The sequence below is a fragment of the Centrocercus urophasianus genome, unplaced genomic scaffold (assembly GCF_019232065.1).
Source record: "Centrocercus urophasianus isolate 14NV4802_14NV808 unplaced genomic scaffold, USGS_Curo_1.0 seq_27, whole genome shotgun sequence".
NCBI lineage: Eukaryota > Metazoa > Chordata > Aves > Galliformes > Phasianidae > Centrocercus > Centrocercus urophasianus.
The window spans coordinates 4,563,187-4,586,178 of NW_024884833.1; the positions used below are offsets into that span (position 1 = coordinate 4,563,187).

Genomic DNA, 22,992 nt, shown 5'->3' on the forward strand with positions numbered 1-22,992 from the left:
AAACAGCTGGGAAGCTGGCAGGGTATATTTTGAGATTTTTAATTAACTGTAAGCTTGTCCTGCCTTATTGTTTTGCTCTAAACATGCATTCTATGTTAGCAGTGTATTTGGCATTAAGGTAATACCAAGTTCTTTGCATTTTCTTGAAGTGAAGAAGGCCTGTGCCAGTAATATGACTTTTTAAAAATAAATTTTAAAAATCTACTTCATATTCAAAGCAGCTTTGTTTGAAGTCTGTTGGATCAGGAGCTGTTTTGATCCAACTTCTGACCTGCAATGCATGTGTTCATCATGTATGTAAATTCTAATTTCTTGTCTTGCGCGGAATTTTTTTCCCCCACTAGGTTTCCATGTTCAGTTGGTGAAGAAAATACAGAAAATTCATGTTTTTGGAGATGAATTCACAGATAAAATCTTTTCCTTCCCTGCTAATTCCTGGACAGTTTCTTCCTTCCAAAGTCCAGTTCTCGGCCCCTCAGATGAAGGACAGGAAACTGCTTGAGAGAGTCCAGCGCAGTGCCACAAAGATGATTAAAGGAGACGAGGAGAGGCTGAGGAAGCTGGGTCTCTTTAGCTTGTTCTCATTAATATTTGTAAATATGGAAAGAGTGAGTGTCGTGAAGGGGATACCACTCTTCTCAATGACATCCAATGACAGGACAAGGGGCAGTAGGTGCAAGTTGGAACATGGGAGGCTCCACATAATATGAGAAACAGCTTCTTCACAATAAGGATAACAGAACACTGGAGCAGACTGCACAGAGAGACTGTGGGGTCTCCTTCTCTGGAGATATTCAAAACCCACCTGAATGCATTCCTGTGTCTCATCTAAGCGTTCCTGCTCTGGCAAGGGGATTGGACTAGATGATCTTCGGAGGTGCCTTCCAATCCCTGACATTCTGTGGTTCTGTGTGATTCCGAAGCTGACTATTCCAAGGTCCATCCCTGTATTTGAGGCTAGACCAGCTAAAATCAGCATCATCAAATGAAATACGGGGCTTTGAGTTTTCTTAGCTAATGTCTATTAAGCTGAAGTCATTTTCAGTCTAGAAAATCTTTTCCTGTTTTCAGTATGGCCACATACCATAACTTTCTGTAATCAGTCAAGGAGCCATTAGCCTTCCAGCAGTCTTTAGGTACAATTTATCATTCCTCCTAGAAATATCAGGAATTACTCCTCTACTGTTTCTATCCAAGCTCAAAAACTTGCCTTTGTACTATATGAGCAGCTCATGTCTGCATGAGAAAATACTAACCTCTCTGTGAAAGTTGGTAGTTTTAATAAAGGCTTAAGAAACAGAAACTGCCTATTCTTAGAGTACTGTCTCTCTGAACTCTTAGTCTGTAAAGGTAGGTCAAAATTTACCTCAATTGGACTATCAGTATGCTCAGTTCCTTTTAGATACTTGCATGTAATGGGCATGAATGTCTCTTCAGTCTACCCTGCTTTTTTTATGTGTTGAAGCATACAATTATCAGTTATACTGGTGAGTATCAGTGATTACTTTCACTGGATCCCTTCAGATTGAATAGAAGAACCTTTGATCTACTTACCTTTGAAGGGTGTGGTCCTTGAATTTAAGATGAAGAGCTTTTCATTTTCTTTTAAGCCACGATTTGGCATCCTAACATATTTTTGCTTTGCCTGGAGGGGTCCTCCAGGATTGTCTTTCAGTCTTTGGAAATTGTTCGGGACTTTCATTTATTGTGCTAGAATACTTGTATGTCTTTTTAGCTGGATTTGATGTGGGATAAGTGGAAGCTATACAAAGCTGTGAGAACTGATTTTCTGAGAAAAAGATCAGTGCTGATTCCAAGCATACAGACTTTTCTGGGTTGCATAATTTATTAATTAGCTCTGAACCCAGTAGCACTATGTAAATTGTAAGTAAGAAGAGATCTGGTTCTTCATGTTAATTTACTTTTCTTGAAGAGTGAGGACATGATGTAGAATAAATTGGAACTTCTCGTACTGTGCTTCTGAAAGCTATAAGAATAGGAGTGACATTCGATAACTGAAAGGCAAATTCTTTAGGAATAAGAAGTAAACATCTACATCTAAGAGAAAAAGAATATGTCAGCTGGGCTGGAGCAGAAAGACATAGGCATTAGGAGGAATGATAAAGTATTCCTTCAGCTAAACGGTATGTTTTGTCTTTATATGTGGGTTAAATCTGTAAGACTTATTTAATTCAAAGCCAGGAAGTGACAATATTGATTTAAAAACTGGGAAAAATTAGAGCCCTTTGGGTTACTAGCAGTTCTAATGAAAGAATAATGAAAAGAGAAAATAAAATGAAGACAGACACTGGATGTTGCCACTGTTAAAAATGATGCCATAGAATAATTTAAGCTGGAAGGTATTGTAGAAGATCTTTAATTCAACATTCTACTTGTGCCTGAGTCAGCTTTGAGATCAGATTACTCAGGCCTTTGTCCAGTAGATCTTCAGGATCCCCAAGAATGATGACTGCACAAGCTTTCTGGGAGCCTGATCTTCTTATTGACTGTCATGGTGGAAGAAAGCTTCTCATAGTCTGAATCTTTCCCGATTCAGTTTGTGACCGTTCTCTCTTGTCCTATACTTTGTTGTGAAGAGGCTGGCTCAGTCTCCTTGGTGACCTGAAGGTACTGCGGGGTCTGTTACTCACCCTTCTCCAAGCTGAACATACCAAGTTTCCTAACATCATATGGCCTGTACTCCAGCCCCTGACCATTCTGGTGATATTCTCATGAGCTCACTCTAGTTTTGTTGTTATTAGTATTGTACTAAAATGTCATGCTAATAATTTATACAATCATAGAATCATTAAGGTTGGAAGAGACCTCTAAGATCATCAGGTCCATCCTTCAACTCATCAGTATCATGTCCGCTAAGCCATGTCCCCACCTCTACACGTTTCTTGAATATCTAGAGGGATGATGACTGCACCACTTCCCTGAGCAGCCTGTTTCCATACCTCACCACTGTTTCTGAGAATAATTTTTTTCTAATATTCAACCTGAACCTCCCTTGGCATAATCTGAGGCCACTGTCTCTCATCCTCCCACTAGTTGTGTCAGAGAAGGAACCAACCTCATGTTGTTACAACATCCTTTCAAGTAATTGTAGAAAGTGATAATGTCTCACCTGAGCCTCACCTTCTCCAGTTCCCTCAGCTGCTTCTCGTAAGTCTTGTGTTCCAGACCCTTTACCACCTTTGTTACTATTCTTCAGAAACTCTTTGGGCCTCAGTGTTCTTGTAGTGTGGGCCCCAAACTGAACGCTGTACTTAAGGGGCAGCCTCATCAGTACAGGTGCAAGGGGACACAATCACTTCCCTAATCTTGCTGGCTACACTGTTTTTGATACAAGCCAGGATACCATTGGCCTCTTTGGCCACTTGAGCATGCTGTTGGCTCATGTTCAGCAGCCGATCAACTAACATCCCCAGATCCTTTTCCTGCATATAGATTGCCAGCTTCTCTGCCTCATGTCTCTAGCATTTTGTAGATTTGTTGTGACCAAAGTGTAGGACCCAGCACTTGGTCTTGTTGACTGTTATGCAACGTGGCTTCATCCAGTTGTCTGGGAGCTTCCCACCTGACCAAGACTGTTGATAAATAATGGAAAGTGGCTTGGTGAGCATTTCTGCTAGCTTATGTAGGTCCAGTCTGGGTCCATGGACATGTGATAGTGTAGATGGTAGCTGTTCTCTCCTGAAATGTAATGTGTTTATTCTGTTCCCCATCTCTGTCTTCAAGCTCAGAGAACTCAGTACCCTATTGACTATTAAAGATAGAAGCAAAGACAGCATTGAGTACTCAGCCTTCTCCTTGTCCTTGGTAGTAATGCTCCCCGTTGCATCCAATAAAGGATGTATATTTTCCTGGGCTCCTTTTAGTTGTTTATGTATTTGTAAAAACAATTCTATTCACTTCAATAATTAACTTCAAAAAAATCTCCCCCCCAAATAAAACTAAAAAACTTGAAACCAAAATCAGCTAGAAAATGAGGGAGTCTGATGAAGTCAAGAATGGTGATCAGATTAAGTTTTTGCTGGGTTCCTGCCTTTCTAATTTTCCCTCTGCAACTTCAAGGAATTTCCTTTCCTTGAATTTCCTTTCCTTTCGAAGGTGGTAAGCTCTCTTTTTTTCCCCTGAGTTTCAGCAAAAGCTCTTCTCTGGTCCTCTTCTCTGTTGCTTGTCTTAAGGTACACCAGAGATGGTCTGCTCCTGCACCTTTAAGACTTCTTTCCTGAGAAATGTCCAGCCTTCATGGGCACTTTGTCCTTCAGAACTGTATCCTATGGGACTCTGCCTACTAATGTCCTAAAAACTCCAAGATCCACCCTCTGGAAGTCTGGAAGATAGCAGTTTTTCTGATGCCCCTCCTGACTTCATCAAGAACTTTATCATTTTGTGGTTACTATGTCAGAGGCAGCTTCAGACCACCGTGTCTCCCATCAGTCCTTCTCTGTAAATAGCAGATCTAGCAGAGCACCTTCCTAGCTGTCCTACCAGATGTGTTAGGAAGCTATCTTCCACACACTTCAGGAATCTCCTAGGTTTTCTCTTTTCTGTGCTGTTGTATTTCCAGCAAGTATCTGGCAAGCTGAAGTTTTCTATGAGAACAAGGGCTAATGACTGTGTTATTTCCACTGGCAGCTTGTAGAATGCTTAATTTGCCATTTCATTCTGGTTGGATGGTCTGCAACAAACTCTCCCCAGGATATCAACCTTTTTGGCTTTCCTCTGATCCTTACCCATAGGGCCTTGACTGTATCTTTACCAACATTGACTTTACAACGTCAAAATGTTTCATAACATACAAAGTCACCCCGCTGCCTCTTGTTCCTTTCTTATCCATTCTGAAGAGCTTATAGCCACTGCAACATTCCGGTCATAAAAGTGATCCCACCATGTTTCAGTTATCTGTGGCTAACTTGTTGTCTACCTGGTTCTTTTTGAGTAGAGCTGCTCTCCAGCTGGTCACCAGCTGTACTGCTTCGAAGGGGCTCTTCCTTCCTAAACCCTGGACTTTGCATTTGTCAGTGTTGTATTTCAGAAGCTTCATGCTAGGGTGTACCTCATGTCTGTGTATGTTCTTTGCTTGAGCATATAAATTTTGTTGTGTTGTGACCTCTTTCCATCCAATTGCACTCTTGTCCTAATCCATGTGATTGATAAAGATGTCAATCAGATTCTAGTATAGAATTCTGTAGTATCCTACAGTAGTTACCCCCAACTACCATCTGAACTTTACTATCTAGCCTTTTTTTTTTTTTTTTTTTTTTTTTAAATCTACATGTTAGTCCATGTATCAAGACAGTGAAGTTCTAATTTGCCTGTAACAGTGCTGTGTAACAGTGTCAGAAGCTTTGCTGAAGCTGAATTACATGTTATTCACTGCTTTCCTTTTGTCCACAAATCTTGTTGTTCTATTACAGGTAACTGTGTGGTTCAGACATGATTTAATCTTAATAAATCCTCTGATTTTTTCCCCAGTCATCTGTCTGACTTTCATGAGCCCAGAAGCTTGTTCTAAGAGTAATTGCTCTCTGATCTTCCTGAGACAAGGCTAACTGGTCTGTAATCCAATGGTTTGTTCTTTTGTCCTTCTTTGCTATAGGTGTGCCAGGGACCTCTCTGATCTCAGTATTTCAGAGATGACAGCAAGAAGCCTTTCTGTGATGGTCTAGCTCTGTCAGCCCCTTTGAATGTAGATAAGCCTATCTCTTCTGTTTCTGTGGGTTCTGTCTTCATAAGTAATTGCTCATTCAATTCTTGTTTGCATTTAGCCGTTCTCTTTCTTAATGACAGAGGCTTAGGAAACCTTGTTGGTGAAGTCTGAGGCAAAGAAGGCATTGAGCGTGTTGATGAATTACCTGACCTGTACAGAAAACAGGCCCACGTTTGTTTTTCCTACCACAGCATGGTGGTAAAATCTCTTCTTGTTTTGGTCATCCTTTACAAACATCAAATCAAAGTGCGTTCTGACTTCTCTGACACAATACAGATGTGTCTGGCAATCTTTCTAAATTCCTCCCAGGATTTGACTTGTCACTTCTGTCTCCTGCGAACTGTTTAGTCCTGCAACTTTCATGAGTTGTTTAGCCAACCAGTCTCTATATATGTTAGTTTCCTGGATATCATGAGAGAGAGAGAGTTCTGGTAGGTTCCTTGAAGCTCCGAGAGTCTGCTGGTGGAAAACTCTAAAGGCATGCCATTGCGAGTAGAATATGGTCAGCTATTAGGAAATATTAGAAGGAAGCTTTGTATTTGAAAACAGAGTTGATTACGTAAGAATTGACATGGTATTTCTGAAGAGAGCTGCTGTGTTAATTAAAATTTAATGAATTCTGTTTATTGCATATAATTTGAAGGGCATATTAAAATAACTGAATAAATTTATGACTAGTAAAAGCATCAGTAACTGGAAAACATACCACTTAGTGAAAAAGTTCTTCTTGAAAGGAAAACAACTTTTTTCCATTGAAAAATATAATATGCAACTTCAGAAGTCCTACAGTGTGTAAACATCAGATGTGTCACATCTATTGGTTATGTTTTAAAGTATATAGTATAGCTGTCAAAAGTATTTTTGATTAATAAATGAATAAATGTTTTAATGCTGAAACTTTCCAGATTAGAAAGGGAGTATATCTCCACAAACAAGCAAATGAATGAGAAGATTGAGGAAAAGAAGGAGGTAATTAAAGATCTGTTGGAGAGACTACGGGAGAATGAAAAATCTCACAGAGAACTACAAGATAAACTTGCAATGGTAAGACAGAACACCAGTGATGCTTCTTAGGGCTTTTTTGACATATTATGTACATAAGATGCATTTGTGGAAGAACTCAATCATTGCGTTACTCTAGTCTTACTTGTTGCTTTTTCTGGTAAAATGTTAATATGTGTAGCTAATACACTGCAGAATCTAATTTGGAAATGTACTTCCTGTATTTAATTGAAGAGGTTTTTGGTTTTTTTTTTTGTTTTTTGTTTTTTGTTTTCCAGAAAACAACTACTTTGAAAGTGTGCCTATAAGGCAAAGAGTAACTTGTGTTTACATTTTTAGAGAGGGCAACAATTTTTAGAAATGGATTATGATTCATTGCAGAGAATGTTATATCTTTCTAGCATGCCCTTTTCAGTCTACAGTCCTTGTTAGCTGCCACTGTAAGCATATTTATTTCACACAACATATTGTTTTTTTCTGCAAACATTTGGCTTTAATAAATAACTAGTTTGAATGTGACAATGCAGAGGATATTTAGATGTATTTTACTGAATTGTTTTCTGGAATCTTTGTTTTTTCTCTTTTTTTTTTTTTTTTTTTTTTTCCATGACAAACTGGAACCTTCCCTCTGCTCACCTACAATTGAATAATGACTTTCCCGTTCTTTTGCATAGCAGTAGGGATAAAGCAAATATCTTAGGCATTCTGTGTAAAATCTTGAGCTATGTAGAAGCATTTTCAGTATTTCTGTACTTCATAAATATAAACTGTGTTTTAGTACTGGACTGCAAATTTCTCGTTTTTTCATCTCCTGGAGCTGAGTTTGGAAGGTAAAAGTAGTCGATTCCCCCTTGGTGGTAGATACTGTTATGCCAGTGAAAAGGAGCAGAGGTCTGCTTCAGAGGATCTGTAGACACGTTGCTATCTCCTGTTCAGATAATATGAAAAGTGAAGATGTTTTAATGGGTGATGTGTTTGCAGTCTGTAAATGAAAACATGGTGAACAAGTACACTTGATAATTGCAATTTCCTGGGCGATGGGTAGCCAAATAAGTGAAAATTGGAAATTAGATAGCATTGAATTGGAAAAGAAGCTTGTAATTGCCTTTTGTGGTAAAAATTGCTGAAGGGTTGTGGATTCTCCATCACGAATGGTGAATCAATATTGTGTGTGATTTCTGTAAAATTCATATACTTTAGTTCAGACAAGAATTAGTCCATGGAGGTCTATAGCCTACGTTTATAAATAAAATCTGATTAAGTACTTAGGATCAACTTATTCTGTCCTCTGGCAGAGTATGATCCCTCTGTGTTCTGTAATACAGCAAAGATAAATTAAAAATTGCTCTGATATGTTGTGCCCAGGTATTTAGATTTCTTGTATGTCAGTCCTTCTCCAGCTCTTCTCAATGTTTTGGTGCATTTGGTCTCCTCATTCAAACTTACACTGGTTGGCCATTTTTACAGTAACTACAAAATTAGAGTGTATGAATGGCAAAGCATTCACTTATTCAGTGATTTTACATTTTGCCGTATAGCTAATTACTGGCTTCACATGATATCAAACGGTTCTTCCTTTTTAGTTGGAGTTATTCCATTGTTCTGATACCCAGTTCTTGAACAGTTTCATAACATATGTTTGAAAACCAAATGAAAAACAAAGCCTTCTTCATTTTGGGAAAATCTCAGCAGCTTCTTTCATACAAGCAGTAATATAGTAAGAAACAGTTGCTGGCCTAGAGAAATCATATCGCCTGGCACAAAAGCAATATGAAAATAGAAAAGCAAGTAAATCCGCTAACTACTATCACTAATGACTGGTATGTATTCATATACATAAAACACAAATTCAGTATGACATATTTCTACCAGGAACCTTTTGACACTTGCTAGCAACCATTGTGATACAAGCTTTTGTTTTGTGCCATTATGAATATGATTCATAATGACATGAATTATATTACATATATTGGAATCATATGATTCCAATATGATGCTATATCTGACAAAAAAAAAAAAAAAGAGCAAATTCTGTGCCTGGTCTAAGTTTCTGGTAATGACTGAAGTGTTTAAATAATGCTTTTGAAATGAACATTACATTATAGAAAGATAAAAAGCAGAATAATGTGTCTCAATTAAGCAAGTATCTTGTGCAAAGAACTAGTCGTTTGAGATGTTACACTGGAATTATTTCAAACCAGAAGTCTATCTTGAGCAGGTAATAAAAATAATCATAATTTTTGTGGAGTTGTATTTGAGATACCCTATGGGGCTAGGTTTTTATCACCTTGGATGACTTTGTATTTTTCCTGAGACTAGGTATTTTTTTGGGAAGCAGGAGTGGCTGTGTGTGGTTGTGTTTATTCAGTCTGGACAGCTTTTTTTTTGTAATTATTTTTAAAAATTTTTGTATTTTTCCCAAAATAAAAAAGCAGAACACTCTGGCAAAAGGTAAGTATATATAGCTTGTCAAGTAGTGTTATCGGGCACATACTGAAATTGTGTGAAAATGCCAGTCTGTTCTCTTTCTTCATTTTCCTTTCTGCTTCCTTGATCTATTTATTACTTTCCTGTATTTTATACTACTGTTAGACAACCTGAATATGGACATTCCACTTCAGGCTCGTAATCTTATATTGGTTTCTAACTGTACTGCCATAATGCAAGTTAATATTTTTGTTTGTAAAATGTCTTGGGAAATATAACCAATTAGTGAAGGCTGTTTGTTTTTGGAGAAGTAAAGTTGCACGTGAATCAAATACATTATTTGGAAACTTTTTATTTCAAAAAAGAACTTTCTTTTAATGACTCAGTTGAATGTATAGTAAAGTAGTTACACTGCTTTTAATTTTAGATATCAGCATGTGATAGAAGTTTACCAGATATTTGCATGGATTAAATGTGGTAGAATCTGCTGGTATCAAACAAAACTGCTTATGAATGTTCAGCATGAGGAAGCTCTCAAGATTTCCATTGTGTTCTTACTGAGGAAATTGGTCTCAAGCTTGTCATTATTTCCAGCTTGGGCTTTCAGAAATTTTAGCTTGAGGAACAGGAATTTGGAAGAATGGGCATTGTGATTCAGAGCTGGTTTTAAATTGAAACAGTCCCAGCTGTAATCCTGCGCCATTGAAAGACTAAGTGGTGTCTTGAATAGGTTTTAATTTTACTTGAGGTATTTACATTTCTGGCACCTAGTAGTGGATGAATATTAATACTTTTTACCAGACAAGAGGGAGATGTTGAACCATTATTTTATGTGAAATGTATATTGAAATTTGAGGAACTTGGCAATTCACAGGAGTGCATATTGGGAATTTGCAGTCATGAAGAATAGTGTTTTTTTCGGGTAAACTTCCTTAATCTGGACGTATTGTGTATTCATTTACTCCCCTTTGTATAGATACTGTCAGGAGTAGAATAATTATATAATTAGCGTATAAGTAAGGTAATAGATTACGTACAGAGGTTTTTTTGCCTTGCAGCATATAAATCTTTCAGTTGTGTGCAATCATGTGATGTATATATTTAGGCCATCTGTAGTAGTCTTGTAAGCTATTATGAGCTGAAAGTCAGGGCAGGATTGTTAGAGAATCTATTTCATATACATAGGCAGTAGCAATTATTCTTTGATAGTAGCTTTCTATGTATTGATTGAATAGAGCAAAAATTTGTACTACAAATTCTATGGAGTAGACTCTGCTACTCAAAGGCAGAGGTGGAATTTCATCTAGATAATTAACTGTGAATAGAGTTTTTTGTTGCAAGTTTAAAAAAAAAACAAAAAACAAAAAGCTCAAAACAAAACCTAAAACCCAAAGAGTGTTAGTGATTTTTTAATGTTATATTGCCTTATTTTTACTGTTGCGTTACCTTGTTTTATATTCTTGTTTTGCTTGCCGGAACTCAGCGCAAGAGTGTTCCTACTTCTGTTGTCCTTATTTAAATAAATGTTTAATAAATCATATTGATGTCCCAATGTTTGAAGATAAATGCCTAAGGAGTACTTTTAAAGTTGTTAATTCTTGAGAAATTTTGTCTGATTTAAACAACCAAAAAATTGTCTCCAACCAAAACTTGTTGCAGAGTTCTTTGTAGGAAACTAAAACAATTTAAGTTTAAAATTTGAACATTTTTGATTATTTTTATTTCAAGTTATTCAATCTGAGACACTGTATTTCTTGAAAAATTGGATTTAATTTACTAGGCACATCTTAAAGGCTCCTCTGTAGACTTTCAAAAACTCTAGCTAACATAAGAAAACAAAGGAAATTGATGAAGTATTTTATAGCTAGATAACTTGATGAAAAATTAGCAAAAAAGAGGAAGATAGATATTGGGGATTATTTTAATACTGTAGGTCATGCCTGATTACTTAACTGTGCTGCAATACAGACTATCACTTGAGTAAAACTAAGTTTTGTTAAGACTTTTTGGAACAGTCTTTTGGAGCTATTTCTGTCATTGCCTTCCTTTGGCTCCCTTAGGGTCATGCTTGGTAAATGTTCTGATGCTTTTGTAAAGCTTGGAGAAGAGGAAGCTCAGGGGAGACCAGATTGCTTTATAGAGCAACCTGAAAGAAGGTTGTAGCAAGGTGGGAGTCAGCCTTTCTTCCCAGATAAGTAGCATTAGGAGGAAAGGTAATGGCTTCAAGTGGCTCCAGGGGATGCTCGGGTTGGATATTAGGAAAAATTTCTTCTCAGAAACAGTGGTGGAGTATCAAAACAGACTGATCAGAGAAGCTGTGGAGTGACCACCCATGGAGATTTTAAAGAAAAGGCTAGATGTGGCACTGAGTGGTATCTCTTAGCAGGCATGGATTGATGGAGGGACTAGATGATCTTAGAAATGTTTTCCAACCTTTGTGATTCTATGATTTACCTAACGTCTTTTCAAGGAGTAGCTGCACGTATGCTGCTGCTCGGTGGCTGTGTGGGTGTGTCTGGCTTTTGACACACGTTCCAGTGTAAACAGATGAGACCTGGACAGCACACTAAGGGGCTGAATTAGTCTGTGTGCAGTGGGATCGCACAGGAAATCCCTGTAACTAGCTGCAAATAAGGCAGACAGTACTGAGAATATCACTCTTGGAATAATGTCCAGAGACTGCATGACAGGATCCTACTCTGCTGTACGATAGATCTGGAGTTCTGTTCAGGTGATTTTGGAAGGACCTCAAACTCTTGCCTACATGTTTATTCTTAGATGCACATTTTCAGAATCGAGTCATAGGGGCTATTACTGAAGTGCATGTAGTAGGGTTTATATTTACTTCATTCAACATTGTTGTTTACTCTTGGAAAGTACTGAATAAATCAGTGGGACTTGGCTCCTGGAGCTGATTATGTAATGATACTAAGATAGAAGATTAGTAATCAATGAGAATACTTTCGCAATCACGGTAATAGGGTATTGTCCAGATAAATGCAAATGCTTCTGGAATATTAACTGTAATTCTGACAGTGAGTGGAATAATTTGTAAGTAGTAGTTTTCCTATTACTTATTCAGTGCTTGCAGTTTTCTTTAAATAAGAATAACTAGCACTTGGATTTTTTTCCAATGGTAATGAAAAATGTTTGGCTTCTATTTAGTCTCTTGAAAAATGCAGTTGTGTTTTCAGATCGATGCATATGTCAATATTTGGTGAAACACATTCTTCTGCCAGAACCTCTTCTATTCTGAAGGGACATTTTATCATACTAAGAGCCTTCTGACTTGGAGAAAGGACTACAATCCAGAATCTATTCTAGATTTCTGAATTACAACTTTACCACCATATTGTTTGGTTTCTAGCCTTTCATCCTGAATATTTTCAGAGGCAGAGAATGTTTGTGAGGACGAGGAAATACTTCTAATGTGCTTGGAAAATTTCCAATTCTAGGGTGTTTTTTTTGAGTGTAATTAGGCTTCTTTAAATCAGATATGATAGTGGAAACGGTATTTTCTCTAACTAGACTATCTTTTTATCTCTTCCTGAGGGTACCTTCCCTTCAGAATAATCACACAAAGTTGCAGAGTCATTGTTGCTGGCATGCACCTTTGGAGATTGTCTAATGCACTCAGTGTTCAGATCAGGGTCGAGTGAATCAGGCTGCTCAGGATGGTGTCCAGGTGGATTTTGAATATCTACAAGAATAGAAACTCCACAGTGTCTTTGGGCAGCGTGTTCTAGTGTTTGACCATTGTCACAGTAAAAATGTTTTATTCTTGTTTTATATGAAATTCCTTGTATTTTAGTTGATGTTCATTGGTTCTTGTCCTGTGTCTGAGCACCACAAAGAAGTGTCTGTCTCCCTCTTCACTTGCTCTTGCCAGGTACTTAGTGACATTGCTTGAATTCCCCTGCGCCTTTTCTTCTTTAGGCTAAATAGCCCCAGCTCTCTCAGCTTCTCCTCATATAACAGATTTATTTAATCAGCTTTGGCCCTTTGTTAGACTTACTTCAATAAATCTATGTCTCTCTTGTACTGAGGGGCCCAGAACTGGATCCAGCACTGCAGATGTGTCTTAGCAGTACTGAGCGGAATGTGAAACATCACCATCCTTGACCTGCTGCTAATATAGACCAGGATATCACTGACTTTCTGTCCTCAACATACATTGCTGTTTCATTGTCGGTTTCATGGCATTTTAGTTCCTTTTTTCTACAAGTTACTTGAACTCCTACATGACTTTATTCTTTCTCAGATGCAAGACTTTGCAATTCTTGATTTTGAACTTCCTGAAGTTCCTGTTGGCCCATTCCTCAACTATTTTCAGGTCTTTCTGAAGGGTAGTGCAACCTATCTGGTGAATCAGTCAATCCTTTGAGTTTTCTACCTGAAAACTTACTGAGAGAGCTCTCTGACAATTATCCCAGTCATCAATGAAGATGTTAAACATCTGCTAGGATTCTGACCCCATTGGCTTTATGCTGCTGCTTACAGCCCTCCACAGTTGTCCCACAGTTCAGCCAGTTTTAAATCTACCTCGCTCTCCACTTAAATAGTTTGCTTGTGAGGATGTTATGGGAGGCAGTGTCTATAAAGACTTATGAAAGTCAAGATAAACAACTTTAATTGCTCTCTCCTTTCTGCCTTCAAGACAGATGGCTCATTGTCAAAGGCTGTCATATTACCGAAGTGAGTATTCCACTTTCTAATATTTCTGATCACCTTTTTGCCCTTCATGTATTCAAAACTGGGTTACAGGATTATTTGTTCCATCAGTTTTTCAAGAATTAGTGTGAAACCAGCTGACCTTAAGTTACTCACATATCTTTTTTGTCCTTTGCTTTCTTGCAAACTTCGGGATTGCATAAGAAATCCCTGTAACTAACTGCAAATAAAGCAGACAGTACTCCTGATAATATCAATCTTGGAATAATGTCCAGAGACTGCATGACAGGATCCTACTCTGCTGTATGTACACTATGGTGTTCTGAAGAATTTAGAGTGGCTTGACAATGACGTTGGCCTGCTAGCTCAGAACTTCTGAGAGCATCCCATCATTGTTCAGATGTTTCTTAACCTTGTCTTCCCCTTCTGAGGTTAAGTCTTATTGGTCCAGAGTTTACCACTGGTCTTAGGAAGCTGGGATTCATGAAGGCAAGACTTAGCATTAAAGACAGTGGTGAAGATGGTATTTTGGAAGCCTTTTCTGTGCCCTCATCATCAGATCCCTTTCCCACTTAAGCAGCAGGGCCATGTTTTGCCTACTCTTCCTTTTACTGTTGATGTACTTGAAGGCACGTTTACTACTGTCTTTGTAGATTAAATTCTGGGTAGATTTTGGCTTTCCTAAGTTCATCCCTCTACGCTTTGACAGTGTCTCTATCTTCCTTCCAGGTCACCTGTCTCTCCTTCCACGTCCTGTGTGCTCTCTTTGTATGTCTGAATGTAGTCAGGAGGTCCTTGTTCATCCTTACAGGTCTTCAGTTGCCTTTGATTTTAAAAGGATTATTTTCAAGGATCATCTCCAACCTGAAGAATGGTTGACCTAAATGATCGTATAGTCGAGCAAAGTCAGCAAAAAGCACACATTTTGTGAGTGCTCTTTCACCTCTTTCTATTGAAGTGGGCTGTGAAACAAGCTGTCATTTGATTTACCTTTTGAGGTAATCTAGGAAACATTCACACAGGAATGACATCTTGTAATGTAAATGGGGTGATGGATGGAGGTTCTAGCAGAGAAGTAATCTCATCTTCTGGAATTGGAGCTGCCATTTTATTCAGCAGCTACAATTGATTGTGTTTGACTTGTGTACTCTAGTGGACTCTATTTTCCTTTTCAAAGTAGAGTTATGTATGCTCACTGTGTTTGACACACTTGAAGAAAGGAAATCTAAGGGAGTTACAGCTACTGCCATGAATGCCATCGCATGGAAACTTGTGTAGAATAGAGAATTCCACTCTCTTTAGGAGTGGGCCGTGCCAAGTGTGGGAGGAAGCGGAAGTTTTAGGAAGGGAAATTCTAATTACCTCTGAGGAGTCAAAAAAAACAACTTCAGCAAGGATTCTGATGTACTTAAACAGATTGCCTGCAGGGGTTGTCGAATCTCCATCCTTGAGGACACTCACAACTTTCCTGGACATTGCTCCGAACAGCATAACCTTACTTCAAGCATGGCCCTGCTTTGAGTGGGGAGAAGGACTGGACGACCTCCGGAGACCCTGTCAGCTTAAATTATTCCATGATTTTATGACTCTGTGCATTCTTACTAGGTTCCTGTCAGTGGGACTTAAGAGATTAGATCAATATGTTCAGACCTTTTTGGACTCCTAACCAGTGTCTGGATTTCCAACACTGTAGTTCACAATATTTTTCTTAGTTTCTAGTAATGGAAGAGAGTGAAAATGGGATGTAGGAAGTATACTGAATTCTTTGCAGCTGAAGTGTGGAGAAACTGGCTAGTCTGAGGATTTCCCTTTGATCTTTGTTCTGGTGTAAAAGACTGAAATTGGCATACAGAGTATGAATGCAGTTAACAAATAAAGCACAAAGAAGCAGTGAAGACTAAATAAACTGCAATATTCTACCTAAATTGTGGTAAGTTAACCAAAATGAAAAAGAAAAAACAAAACAAAACAAAATAAAAGAACTCTCGCGTTTGACTTTTCCATGGGAAAGGATTTTTTTTCTGGGAAGGCTGAGTTTGACCTTGTCTGTGCTGTGGTGGTTCATGTAAAACGAATATTTATTTCATTATGATACTGATCATGTTGTTACATTATCTTATTTGTAACATGTGAGTCTTTCAGATGTTATCAGTGTGTGAGAGTAAATGGATTTAATATATTCACATCCTATAAACTATTTTTACTGGATTTTAGCAAATTCAAGCTCATTCTACATACAGAATTCTATAGAGTAAGAATTAAAGCCTCACTTTTTAAATATATGGAAGTGGTTTGGAAATTTTTTTTGAACACTAGTACAAATTCTCACATAAGGAAAGGCGTGTAAATGCTACAGGGAACCTAACATTGAAATACACATATGAATAATATATTAGTTGATATACAGTACATATAATTAAAATTGAAAGAGTAAAGCAAATTTATGAAATATTTAAACTCAGTAGTGAAGAACACTGCAGAGAATTAAATACATGTCTTTTTTTTTTTTTCTTTTTTTTTTTGCCTGCCAGTTATATACTATCAGTATGTTGCAGTTCTCTGAGGAAGGATGTTTTCCATACTTAAGAAATTGATGGGGTCTTTACATGTGCAGTGAAGCATAACTAAAGCAATAGTTTATAGATATTGTAGAAAACGGTAGGATTTTTCTCACTACAAGGAGGATGATCTTTTGTAATCGCATAGAAGTAGAAATTACTAAAATGGGCTCTAAGAGTTTATAAAATAATAATTACGAGTGGTGAGACGTCTTTGAACTTAATCTTTGTCATTACGGAATTATGAAATTCTGAAATTAATTATGAACAATTATTTAAGTCTAATTTCCTCTTTTTTTAAAAATCTCCTGAGATATATCACATCATGTCTGTGGGACAGACAGTCTTCTAAAATTACGCATTTTGTTGAGAAATCAAAACCGTGTACGCTCAACAGGATGCTAGTCTTGCCTAGAATTGTGGATGCATCTGTAATAACAATCTTTGAAGGCTGCGTTTTAAAATCAAATATAAACCTAAAGAATGATTTGTTAGTCTTTAAATTGTGTTGATTAAAAACTCCTCTATAGTACAGTTAAACTTAATGGAAATCCAGTATCTTAGTTTGAAGAACAATGTACAAGTTTCAAAGCTTTCTTTAAGAAAATTCAGAGCTAGAAACTGATGACCTCTGCTGCTTCATATTCCATCCATAAGGAAGAGTTTTTGAGACTGAAGAAATCACTATCGAGCATGAAAGATACTAACAACTGAAGTAGACAGATTTGCAATGAGAATAGGTGTGGGATTTGACAGAGCGCCAAATAATGAATTTCTAGCCTGTCTGCCAGTAGTTTGTTGTCTTTCTGGATGTCCTTGTAGGTTATAGCGGTAGATTTCATTGCTTTCATTGTTGGACAGCGGTTAATTAGCAGTCATTAGGATATTTTTAAGGCAGCAGAAGATTAAGACTAGTTTTAAATACAATCATTTTTTTATTTTTGTTTTCACTATTTGGAGCTTATACTTCTATTTTAAATAGATTTCAAGGTTCCGTAAAACTCTGTTATTATTTGTGGTGATATTAGCTCTCTTGACTTAAGAAAAGGAGTGACAAATATAATATGAATTTAAATTTCATTGGCAACAAGAATATTGTGATCTGTACTGCTTATGCTTTTGCTATTATAATGGATTTCTTTTTTCCCCTCTTGTTTGCATCTCCTGTCAAATAAAGGCCAAGAAACACCAGGTCTTTGTAACAGAGACATACGAAAACAACATGATGGAGCTGAAGTTACTCTTGGACAGCTTTGCTATGTCAGGCCAGCGGACAGCAGGTTAGTTGAAGGTATAAAATGACAGATGCATCTGTCAATGTTCCAAAGTCACTACATTGTGGGAATTCTGCAGATGCCTCTTGCATTCCCTCTTCTCAACATGCTTTGATTTGATGACATGATAAGAGCAGTTCTCACAGCAGTCAGATGGCCTTGCTAGCTGAGAAAGGGTGACGGAATGTGGACTTGCTGTTGTCAGCCCAGAGCTTGATTTACAAATGCTGGGGTATATGTGATCGGTCAGAAAAGGGCTCACTTGCTGTGCTCTAAATCCAACTGAGAAAAAAGTCCTTACAGTATACCTGCAAAGGGAACAGATGTTTTGCCTGAACTGAGCCAAATTCAGAGGCAACCTTCAGCAACATAAAGGTCATATATTCAAAAAGGTTGTGTAGGACACATGATACAGCACAATACTTTTTATTGTTGATTCTGCACTAATATTGTCTTGCGTTCATTTGATTAATATAAAACAAAAAATATTTTTCTGTTCTCATTAAATGAATTTTAAGTTAATGTTTGTCAGTCAGCAAACTGCCATGTGCTTAAACATTCAAAATGGTGGCTAGGAAATTGTATTTTAATGTGGAAGGTGTTAATTTCTTTAAGTGAAATTGTACACTTTTTCTATTTTAAATTATCTAAAAATAATTTTATGTATATAATTCCTGCTAGACATGAAAAACTTCCAACTGCCGGAGCAAATAAACTAGGAAAAAAAAGACAAAATAGATAAAAAGTTGCATAAAGGGCAAATGAATTTATTTTATTTAAATTGTGATGATAGATTTCTGCACTGTTGAGCAGCAATAGGTGTAAAAGGTGATGTAGCACATCTGAGGATGGATGTGTGTATATACATATATATAAGCATCTTTTTTAGAACTTAGAATGGTACTGTTAGAATGGAATAGAGAAACCTAAGACTTTTCATCCTCAAAGACCTAGCCTTGCATTTGTGATAAATTGCTTTCATCATATCGTCTATAAAACTTTCATTTGGAAACTGGATACAGATTTATTCTGTAATTACAAATGTAATTCCTGTGGGTAATACCTATAGGTTCTGTAGGTTTACCATAGATATGTCAGACTGAAAAGCTCTTCAAAACTTTGTTTTCCTCATTCTTGCAAAGTTCCACATGCCTAGAAGGGATTCTGCAGTTCTGGAGGGAGCTGGATGCTGCAGCCAATGCATAGTTCCAAAGCAGTAATTGTCTTCTGGGTAGGTTTTCTGCTCACCCATGTGATAAACCTTCCAAACAACGGTTTTGATCTCTCTTAACCGTGATTTGGTAATTTCAATATTAATTTGCTTTGTTGTTTCGAGTAAACTTTGAAAGAGCTTATTTAAAGAGAACTGTTGACTAGACTATTTGTTCTACAGTTTTGCTGCGCTTCAGGGTGTGAAATTTTTAGCAAGCATTTTTAACACTATTACCCTAATGTGTTGTACTTACGAATGTATTAAGTAACAATTCATTTCATTTAAAAAAAAAGTCCTATTTTAAATGAGAATGCCTTGTCAGTAAAAGTGAAAATCTTCAATAAATTGCTATAGTCCAGTTGGCAGAAGTGGGAAATTAGTGCTACATGAGCAGTTTGTTGGGAATTCCTTCTTTCTGTTGCATTTTTTAAGCTTCCATCTCAAGTGGTTGAAAGTTTTACTTAAAAATCTGTCAATATTAAGAGTTCAGTCTCACCATTTAGCGCAGATAGTTGTGATGCTTTTTGAGCTACACAGGAAAAGGAGACTTTATATTTGTTAGATTAAGAAAAAAGTATTTTAAAAAGTTATCTTTTCCGTTTTTATTCCCAAAAGAAGAAGTATTAGCCTACATCTTCCTCTTTTCAAATAACCTTCATAAGCATTCTTCAGTGTTGTTACTCTTGCTGGCCAGTTTGCATGATAACAGTTTGTCCCTGTTCAGTTTGTTATGTATTGTAATTATTCAACCGTAGGACTTGTGCTTGGTGAAGTTTGTCTTAATTTCAGGGAAAGAAAAAAAAAAGTAGTTGAATTAATCTGGGGAAAACAAGAAAGTAAATTGACTGTGAACAGGTAGGAGTGTTAGCTTCTAGACTCAGTAGAAAGTCTGAAGGAGTGGCTGTAAGAGTATTCTCACCTATTAACCTCTTGTCAGAATTCTATAGAACCTGGTATCTTCTCAAAATTCTTCCCTGAAACTCTTAGATTTCACTGGGCAAATGCTTCAAGTAATGCTTTTTAATTCCTCATTGCTGAAGAAGGCCAGTAAGATAATATCATTTGGATTATGTTGCATGTCTCTTGCAAAGTTGTATAGAAACAGACAAATTTTGGCCAGTATTGGAAGTGTAGGCTTGCTTTCAGCTAATGGAGGAAGGTAGAATCTGGTATTTCTGTTGGCAGGCTGAGCTGCCAAAAAACGGGGTTTCAGTAAAGGCAAGGAATGTCAGGATAGAAAGTTTACTGGCAAAAGTCTGTTCTTGGCAGCTATTATGTAAATTAAGACAGTTCAGAGACATGTTTCAGGGACGGCATTGCAGTTTGGGGCTTCAGAAATGAAGATAAATTATTTGGAGAGCTTGTTGAAAAATGTGTGTTGGAAGACAACCCCTGGACTGAATTAATGAGTATTAAATTGATGATAATTGTGTATTACAGCGTCTTTGGAGTGAGAAATATAGAAGAATAATACTTCTCTTTTTTTTCTTTTTTCTTTTTTTCTCTGTGCAGTAGTATTGGTGCAAAATGTTCCTACAATGGGTAATAGAAAGAAGTCTTGAGACAGCAGGACTGGAGTCCTGGGCATTCCTTGCTTTAGCTATGGTGACAAAACATTTTATGTTTGTTTTCATGTAGATTTTAAATTAACATTTTGTTAACTCAGTTTTGGTTTAGGGACTTCCACTGAAAAGATCTGGCTTTTCCCTGACTCTGTAGACCTTTAGAAGCTGCAGTAAGTACCTGTCTGCTGAAGGTACTTGACACTACAGAGGAGCATTCTGTGCTTGAGATATGCATTCTTTCTATATTCACTTTTATGCTTTAGAGCAGACCTTGCTCCCATGACTGAAATAAAATTTACAAATCTTGATTTGTTTTTCGAGGTGTGACTTTGACAGTAGTGGCTGGCTAGAAGGAAATGTTAGTGTTCCATCTGAATGGTACTCAGACATATTCTATGCTTCTTTGTGTTAAAGGGCTGGGAAATAAGCCCATAATTAAAATTTCAGGAAGGTCATTGGCTTTCTTACTTGCATGTATGTGTAGATAGCAATGGTGTGTTATATGTAATCTGCAGGATAAATCATTTTTGTATAATACATGGAGTAATATATCATTTGGAAACACTAGCCATAGTATTCTTAAAATTAAAAAAAAAAGGTATCCAACAACTTTTAAATCTGTAAGGACACCTTCTCTGACTGACAGAATTTTATGGAGGACTGTGACTGACACAAGAAAAAAACTTGGAGTTCAGTGCCCAGTTTGACTTTATGAGCCACCTTGGATAAATTAAGGTAGTGGAAAAGTAAGTTTCAAGGATATCATTACAGGTTTGGACTTCAGATACATTATTTGAAGAGCTAACTGAAAATAGAGTGAGAGGCAACCCCTAGATTGACTTAATAGGTATTATTTTAAATTGATGATAATTGTGCATTACAGATTCATTGGAGATAGAAGTATGGAAGAACAGTACTTTTTTTCTTTTTTTTTTCTGTGCATTAGGATCACTGCAAAATGTTCCTACAGTGGGTAACCTGTGCATCCTTAACTTTAAAGCTTGAAGAAAATATATTACTATCTGTTACAAAATAGGTTTGTAAGTGTTGCATATTAATATTAACAAATCTAAGAAGAGGAATTTGTCAATAATCTGCTGTTTTGCTGTAGTGCCAGTAAAAAATGGGGAAGTTTGTTCATAGAATTTTAATATCAGCTGACATCCTGTTATGTCATCTCTTTATCAGAGCTGTGTTGTTTTGCTTTCTTAGCACACTGTACTACAGGTTTTGGGATGTTCAAACTTGTTTGTAAGTCCTAATTGAGGCCACCAGATCAGAATTCTCTGTCTAAAGGTTGAATAAGTAAGTGTAGTTGTGCGATGTATCAACGTGAAGATTTATAATTGAAACATTATGAAGGACTCTGCAGACAGATGATATATATATATATATTATTTTTTCCTTTGGAATGAAAATCATTTAAAAGGTTTTTAAGATTTGTCCAAGCTTAACGCTTGTGTGATCTTTGGCTCAGTAAAGCTTTGAGTAAATGATGTACTACATTATAATTTACATGCTTAGTAGCAACAGTGGAGTGATGTCAAGAAAAGTGTAATGTTCTTAACTTTCAGGCAACATGTTTTTCAGGCTGTGTTATTGTGCGGTTTTAATGCTGGTTGGTATGACTGAATAACAGAGATTTGACCACTGTAGAACTTGTATGTGAGACTGCATAACAAATACATTAAGTAAAAATATAACTCAGAATTTACAGTTCTGTGTTTTGCATTAAAGCTTTTATACAAATGTCTTTCAGCTGTATTTATTATGAAAGTGTGACCATCCAGTTTTATCTCCTGTGGACAACAAGGCTGCTGTTCAGTGTTTTGTATTGTAATTGAAACCCTAACTAATTTTAATACCTCTCATCTGTGTGAGTAGTTTTTTCTTTATGGCTTTATGGGCTTAATTTTCATTCTGTATTTTTCTTTAGGCTCTCATAAGGACAAAGATAAACCTTCAAGCCTCTCTGTCCTTGAGACTTTGAGGTGTACCTTGACAGCTTACCAGAACAAGCTGGAAGACACATCTAATGAGGTAACACTTGCACTGTTTGGCTCTATACCTATTGCCTTCGGCCTGCAGCAGTACATGTGCTTTGCTTGTAACAAAGGTCAGAAGAGAGGAAATGCTGACAGCTTCACATATACTAAAAGAAATAGTCTCTGTCACTACTGTTTCTCTAAGCTTGCCTTACAGTGAAGTTTCACTTACATTTGGGAGGAAGGGGAAGAAGAGTGTCTTTTTTTTTCCTTTTTTTTGTGTTTTTTTTTTTTTTAATGTGTTGAGCTTATTATTTTTAATAAACAGGCATGGAAATAGTTCTTCTGAATCTCTAATTTCGGCTAAAAGAGAGTGTAAGAGTTTGATGGGCTGTGTATTACATAATAACAGTGAATGCCACTTGAGCCTCAACAGTCTTTGATATCAGATATGCAAATATGCACCCTGTTGTATATTTTGGAAGTGGCATACTTTGCTGAGATTAGTGAGTTTATTATGAAGTCTCTCGTTTTTGGTGATTTCCAGCAGTCTTTTCAAGTAAACTTGATACCTT

General features: G+C 36.9%; 1 protein-coding gene across 6 annotated transcripts in view; it reads left to right on the top strand.

Moving 5' to 3' along the window:
- CCDC171 (coiled-coil domain containing 171) overlaps positions 1 to 22,992 on the top strand; it is a 186,611-nt gene that overhangs the window by 31,723 nt on the left and 131,896 nt on the right. For all 6 annotated transcript variants that reach the window (XR_006170278.1, XR_006170279.1, XM_042826746.1 and 3 more), the window contains exons 9-11: positions 6,628 to 6,766; positions 17,558 to 17,660; positions 22,369 to 22,472. Coding sequence is in view for 4 of the 6 variants with exons in the window: in XM_042826746.1 (XP_042682680.1) it covers positions 6,628 to 6,766; positions 17,558 to 17,660; positions 22,369 to 22,472 (346 nt within the window). In the remaining 2 variants the exon portion in view is untranslated. The remainder of the gene's footprint in view (positions 1 to 6,627; positions 6,767 to 17,557; positions 17,661 to 22,368; positions 22,473 to 22,992) is intronic.